This window comes from Dicentrarchus labrax, unplaced genomic scaffold (assembly GCF_905237075.1).
Source record: "Dicentrarchus labrax unplaced genomic scaffold, dlabrax2021, whole genome shotgun sequence".
In the NCBI taxonomy this organism is placed as follows: domain Eukaryota; kingdom Metazoa; phylum Chordata; class Actinopteri; family Moronidae; genus Dicentrarchus; species Dicentrarchus labrax.
In genome coordinates, this window is record NW_026136712.1 from 15,857,164 (window position 1) to 15,864,707 (window position 7,544).

General features: G+C 39.4%; 1 protein-coding gene across 1 annotated transcript; it reads right to left on the reverse strand.

Moving 5' to 3' along the window:
- Window positions 1–341: 341 nt before the first annotated feature.
- Window positions 342–7,413, reverse strand: oat (ornithine aminotransferase). The gene is made up of 10 exons (XM_051418559.1): window positions 7,262–7,413; window positions 5,456–5,687; window positions 5,136–5,360; window positions 4,939–5,034; window positions 4,492–4,619; window positions 3,524–3,646; window positions 2,418–2,546; window positions 2,134–2,247; window positions 1,749–1,893; window positions 342–1,610 (listed from the first exon to the last, which is right to left on the reverse strand). The coding sequence occupies exons 2-10, from the start codon at window positions 5,667–5,669 to the stop codon at window positions 1,450–1,452; spliced, it is 1,335 nt and encodes a 444-aa protein (XP_051274519.1). The 5' UTR covers window positions 5,670–5,687; window positions 7,262–7,413; the 3' UTR covers window positions 342–1,449.
- Between the last annotated feature and the right edge of the window lie 131 nt (window positions 7,414–7,544).

The window sequence follows — 7,544 nt, forward strand, 5'->3', positions numbered from 1 at the left end:
TAAATAATGAGGTCATAGCAGACCACAGGCATCCTGTTCATCAATGTAGTACATCCTGTTTTGTAAGGTTAAATAAATTGTCTAAATACTTTTACAGAGTCAAACCTGAAATCCCGTCAAGGAACTGTTTCTTGAACTGTTTTGAAGTCTATCTGGATACCCTTTCTGAAGGTCTTTTTATGTCAGCCAGTGTTATCAGTGGGTTTTAATCAGCAAAGATAACTGGATGGCTCAGTGAACCTGCTTACTGAAACAGGCCTCTTGTTTATCAAAGAACTCAGAACAATCTCAATTATTAAAACTCATTGTTATACACACACAAAAAAAAACAAGACAAGAGATAAGACTGCACTAATTTATTTGAAGAACAATGGATTATGTAACAACTTAAATGTGATAATGCCTTTGAAAAGACACTATTCACTGTTAATAACAGATAAAACATTCATCAGAAAGTTTAGTGAAACAATGTACAGATACTGTAAATACTTAAAACCAACCAGCCTTAGCTAGCAGCATGAGTCCTCTTAACACTCATTCATCTTTTCACAGCATGTGGCTTGTAGATACCAAATTATATAGCATATAGAGCTTTCTTCCACAGTAACACATATCATAACTTATGTTAAAATAAAATGACACAGCTCCACTACATATAATATGTAACCATATTTGTACTGGAAAAGAAAACTACTTTAACTTTCAGCATTGTCATCATTTTAGTGCAATTATGAAATTTTAACATAGTCTTTCAAGACCTGGAATCTGAACTCTTCATATACATTTCAAGTCCTTTTAATGTGTAGAAACAATGCTGTTGCTCTTAAAAATACCCATACTCTAATCCTCTCACTCTCTCTCTCTCTTTCTTTCTCTCTCCCTTGCCTTTTCTGTCTGTCTTTCTTGAAACTGCCAAACAAAACTCCAAAACCCTGACTAGCCAGCCTACTATGTAACAAGACAAACTTCACAAGTTAGCAGACAGCTTCTAGCAGTTTAGTAGACTAGTAGTAGTCTACTAGAAATGTAACCCATAAAAGTCCTTTTTATCTGTATACTTGTAAGACCACTTTCCCTTTTTGAAAATGAAAAAGGTTTCATTGAAAAACAGCACAATGATTTTTTTTTTGTATCACTCATTAACAGCAGAAATGTGAGTTAACAATCATCTGTTTAGATGAATTATGTGTAAATTTGGAACATTTAAAACTAACCATTGATTTTTTTCCACCTGTGTTGAGGTCGTTCCCATTACAGCAGTTTTTCTGTACAAAAGTGTAACCTCACTTTCTACACAGTCTCTATACTGCATTTCTACAGTAAAACCCTTTGAAAAACAAATAAAATTAAAAACAACTCATAAATGTTTGCCATACAGTAGCTTTAGCTAATGTGGATTATCTCTTTGCAGGTTGTCGGTGTAATGTTGGTTACTTGAATGGTTGTAGTTTAGAAGGACAAGATGGTTCTCTGGATGATGTCGACGCATTCGTGCAGCTCGTCCTCTTTGATGATCAGGGGAGGGGCCAGGCGGATGATGTCACCATGGGTGGGCTTTGCCAGCAGTCCGTTGTCACGAAGGCGCAAGCACACCTTCCAAGCGTCATAGTCTGGGGGGAGGTTGTTTGAATTTATTTGATTTATTTTGTGCCCTTCGGACAATTGAAAGTGGACATACTTAATCCACAAAATTTAAGCCTTCTAGCTGAGATTTTTACTGCTGTTTTACGAAGAGTTTAGTACTGTACCTTTGGTCTCTTTGATGACGACCGCGTTAAGGAGCCCTTTCCCTCTGACTGTTGTCACAATGTCTTTGGGCAGTTTCCTCAGCTCGGACCGCAGCAGCTCTCCCATCCTTTGAGCATTCTCTGACAGCTTCTCTTCCTCCATCACCTGCAAATAAGAACAGTAAGAAAGATGAAATAAAATTTAAAAAAAACAAGATTATTTGTGACATTGTTGATCATGTCACATGCACATTTTTCTTCCGATGTTAAATTGTCTTTGAAGGTAGCTATAGAACGGTTATAATTAATTTAACTGTATGTTGTAGTGGAAGTGAAGACAAAGTAATGAGCCGTTGAAGAGTAGACGTGCAAGGGAAAGATAAGTAAAGTGCACTTTAATACTAACCTGAAGTGCGGCGATAGCAACCTGACAGGCCACGGGGTTACCTCCATATGTGGACCCGTGTTCCCCAGGCTTGATGGTCAGCATTACCTCATCATCACACAGCACTGCAGACACCTGAGGCACACAAACACAAAATCAGTTAAAGCAAAGATAAAAGTGACACAACTACTGTGGTCTAATACTCCTGTGCAACAAAACTGGACAACATCAGTCCATAAGGTTAGAGTCTTTGACTCTTGCAAAATAAATCTATAATGTGACTTAATGTCAATAAACATGCTTACGGGGTAAACTCCTCCAGAAAGAGCTTTGCCCAGAATCACCACATCTGGACGGACATCCTCGTGGTCCACAGCCAGCCGCCGGCCAGTCCTTGCCAGGCCTGTCTGCACCTCATCAGCAATCCACAGAACCTGGGCAAAACAGAACAGAAATCTCAAAGCCCCTGAAACACATTGGCTATATGATAATTATCATGATCTCGAGGAAGGAGAGATCTTCCAACACGGAAAAAGGTCCATTGATTTTCCATTGAAAGTACAATAATTTTGTATCATATTTGAAAAAGAATATTACTCCCACTGGAAACAGCCTTAAATTACATGTCTACAAGTATTTACATGTTGCATTAAATGACAATTAAGCATTATATCTGCTATAGGCTGACATATTCCCTGTCATCACTCACAGTTGTGTGTTAGCATGGATGACTGGAGTGAATAACATACTAACATTAGCTGAACAGAATAGAACGGTATGTTTTCTTTGGCACATTTCAATGATGCTGCACTTCACTCTACTTCTGAACCTTTTTTCTCTCCTGGTGAAGCACAGATCATCTACAATGCTTTTCTTCTTTTTTTTTTTTTTTTACCAGATAAAAAAAAACTTATAAATGAGCATCAACCCAGACTGCAGTTTGCCCTCAGTTAATTTTGCAGTCAGAAGGAGACAATAAGAGCTGGCAGCTGTGTGTTTGTGTGTAATGCTTTCATATTGCTTAGAAACATTTGAATATGTTTACTCTTGAGGCCAAACAAAACTGTATTAGCCATGCATATGGAAGATACGACGTGCATGTGTACTATGGCAGCATGATTTAAAAACTACAAAATGCTGTCTCTAGATTTGTGTGCTGTAGATCCACATACCAGGGAGTATCCTGATGATTTGGAAATGGTAGCATTGTCACCACAACTTTGGAGTTAAGACATGGCAGTTTTAGTGGTCGATTAGTGGAAATGATGCCAAATATACTCTTGTGTTTTTACTACCAACAATCCAGACAGCATTTCTGTTTGAAGATGGCTAGTACCTGTGTTTTCACACAATCAAGACATTAACCCCTAAACTAAGGAAACTCTTGTCTGTGTGTTTTTCCAAGCCTCACGTTGTATTTGGTGCAAAGTTCTCTGACTTTGGTCAGGTAACCCTGGTCGGGCACCACCACCCCAGCTTCACCCTGGATGGGCTCCACCATGAAAGCCGCAACATTTGGGTCTTGGAGAGCTTTCTGGACAAAAGACAGAAAAGAGAAAGACTAGTCAGACATTTTAATCTGTGTCTAAGATGACCCTTGTCAATAAATACATGCTACTTCAGTCAATCATTACATGTCTAATTTACGTAGAAAAGCAGCAGTCGCGAAGATAATCTTATCAGCAGACACATGCAACTTCAGCCGGTCACTCGATCCTCATGTTTACACAGATAATGAGGGTGTCAAGTCAGCTGGTTTTGGAGGATCTTATATAAAAACACTGTTTTAAACAGAGATAATGCATGTTAATGTTGTCAAACAACATCAATATTTGACTACAAGGCTGGGTAAAGTGCAAATCTTTTGACCAAAATCTATTTCCAGAACAGTGGCCTTTATAAACAGCTGATATAATTCTTCTCTGTCCTCCAGGTTAGTCTTGCCAGGAAAAAACACTGAGAGAAATACAATTTGGCAGGAGACTTAAAGGTCCTGCATGTTGGCTCCTTCCACCAGCACATTACCATTGAATGATGAAACTCTTGCCGCCTCTGACATCAGTGTTTCTCTACAACCCCAATAACAAAGTCAACCATGTATCTTGCAAATAAGATCAAAACTTTTGCTGTTAGTACATTTAAGTATTTTATGTATAAAAAGGGACCGAAGTCTGGTGTGCAGTGACTGAAACATAACATTTTACAAGGCAGCTGGGTTAAACTAAGGCTGAATAAACTTTTTCCACACATTAGCTGCGGGTGACAGTATGAAACTCAAAAGTGTCATTCCAGTGTACTGTCTGAAATACTGAAACAAATTTTTTTTTAAAACATGGTCGATACTGCACTGCATGTCTTGAAGATAGTCAAAAGCTGTACCTCCAGTGCAGGAATGTCATTGTATGGGACAAGCTCAAAGCCTGGCATGAAGGGACCGAAACCTTCATAGCTACTAGGGTCCGTGGAGCTGGAGATGGCTGCCATGGTGCGGCCCCAGAAGTTTCCCTCTAATCAACAACAGTGAAAGAGATGACACATTAATCATATTGTTCTGACAGTACATTTTTATATGCTGCAGGACATTTGAAAACCTTTGACCGTCACCTTATCCTACTGTCTGTCAAGAGGATTGGTGCTAATGCTAAGTTTGGTAATCTTAGCCTGTACAATCCAAACAAGAATCATTGTAAGTACAATAGTTAAGCAGAATATGCATCAAATGTGCAAAACATTAGCCATCATCATGATTTTGGTACCAATTCCTTTATACGACACAGAGTAAAGGTGACAAATGGGACAAACTCTGAAACTGTGATGTAGTCTTACCTGCAAAAATGATTTTGGCCTTGTTTTGGGGAACCCCCTTCACACTGTAAGCCCACTTGCGAGCAAGCTTGCAGGCAGTCTCACCACCTTCAACACCTAATAAGTAAAAAAAATAAAATAAACGGTAACAAATAAACTCATGATAACCTCTGCAGATGTTAGAATTATAAAATGAGTTGAAGGTTTGCCTACAGTACCTGTATTCATGGGTAAGACTTTGTCATAGCCAAACATGCGGGTGATGTATTCCTCATAGGCTCCCAGCACATCGTTGTAAAATGCTCTGGAAGTCAGGCTGAGTTTGGAGGCCTGGGCGCTGAGCGCAGCTACAATCTTTGGGTGACAGTGACCCTGGTTTACTGCACTGTAAGCACTCAGGAAGTCGTAATACCGGTTGCCCTCCACATCCCACACATATATGCCTAAAAAAAAAAACAAAAAGAAAAAAAATCTCTCGGAAACTGTTGAATAATTATTAAATGTGTGATTTGTAACATTTCTAGGAAAATGAACTCACCCTCCCCCCTCTCTAAGGCCACAGGCAGAGGATGGTAGTTGTGCGCGCCATACTTGTCCTCACGGGCGTAGATTTCATCTGAGGTGAGCGGACGTTCGGACCTCAGTTTGGAGGCAGCGGTAGAGGCCGGGCGCGTACCAGAGTGGATGCTGCGATTGAGAACAGGGGCAGCGCGGCTTAGGCTGCGGCTGAGCTGGAGCATCATTCCTTTCATGGTTTTATGTTGCTATTTCTAGATGTTAAAGCACACAAAAAAGAAAGAAATTCAGTTGGTATCAGTGACAAATGCATTCCTTTGCTCCAAGTAACATATACAGTAAATCTATCAATGTAACCACACCACATTTTAACTTTAAGAATGCATTAAACATGGATTAATTAAGAAAAGAATCATCAAATTAACTGAAAGTTTCAGCCCTAGTAGGTTCACAGCTATTCAATAAGCTTAACACTTCCAGTAAATGTTGAAACAGAAGTTAATAATTGTTTGGTCTATGTCAGAAAATAGTGAACAATGTCAAACCCAGTTTCTCGAAGTATAAAGTACAGAGAAAACCAGGGAATCTCCATATTCGTGTGGCTGAAAACACCATTCTTCCCAACAATTAATCAGTTATAATTTTATTATAACTATAATTTTATTATCCTTGCAGCTCTAGAAGACATACTGCCACATACTGCCACACCAACAAACACAATAAACTTGTTAATCAAGTTCCTATGATTGGCAGTGATGCTCAAAAAAAAGAAATGCCCCTAAAAACCTTCCTGTAGCTACAAAGGTTGAATACTTATACGCTTGTGAGATTCCATAGTGCACATAGGCTTTACAGGTCTGCTGAACAACGCTTCTCTTTCACACTGGACACAATAGAGGAAAAGACCTTTGCTGGGTATGGGTTAACAAAAAGCTAATCCCACAGCAGCATGGCAACTCAACTGTGATGATCCAGAGCTTTCTATTGGGTCACAATTATTTTAAATGTCCTTCTCACTGTTAGCTAGTACTGTGACATGCACTACTTTTCTTGCATTTTTGGGGGGGAAATTCATTGCTATTTTCTAAAATGAATGGCGTGGCCCTGAATAGTTTTGAGATGACTCACACCATGTTTCACTGGTGCTGTAGGGCAACAAGCTGTCTGAGATTGACTATGAACATAGGCTAATTCCATGCAAAATGATAAGAACAGTACAGCAATTTTCCAGAAAGGACATACTGAATGTGAAAATGAGATAGCCAGTAGTTGGCTCGAGATAATCAATAACCTTACACAGTGAATAAATACACACAGCAAACAGACAGAACCTGGACTGGTCACATCAAGGTCAGTCGTCCGTGTCACTGATTGTGTGTAAAACCTGTTCTTGAGAGATGATAGGTTGTTGAGGAGCTGCCTCCCCGACACACCCATCTACATTACAGCCAGGAGCTAAATAAAGACTATAACTCTTCGTTCCTATCATGTGGTAGTCGTTGTGAACTAGGCAGCCCTCCCAAACCTTTCTGTATTAGAAAAGTACAATACAGGTTATATATTTATGACTCTTAGAGGCCAGTCGACATTAATAAATACATGTTTCTTATCTTCTCCCCCCCAAAAGAGTGTAGACGTTTTGAAGATCAACGCTAACCGCAAACAAGTGCTTTGCTTTTAGTTACATAGCACCGGCCAGCTAGCTAAGATTAGCACGTTACCGGCTGTCAGTATGTTATTTACTTTTTTGCCATCGCTACATTATCGAACAAGCGTTCTCAAGCGGAGAGAGGAGACAACGTTGAAGAAAGTCAAACAATAACGTTACCAGATAGAAGAGAAGCTGAAGTTGAAACGACGATGATGCTGCTTGTCTGAAACTTGAAGCGGTTGGCTTTATGTGACAGTCTGGCGTGGCGTCTCTATGCGTACTTACGTCAGAGGACACGCCTCCATGTTGCAACTTTTTCCGGTGATTGCCTAAAATAAATAAATAAATAAATAAATAAATAAATAAATAAATAAATATATTAGTGACTGCCGCAAAATTCATCATCCTCATAATCACTGTCATCACCACCAGGTGTCAGCCACACACTGTTATCTGAAAT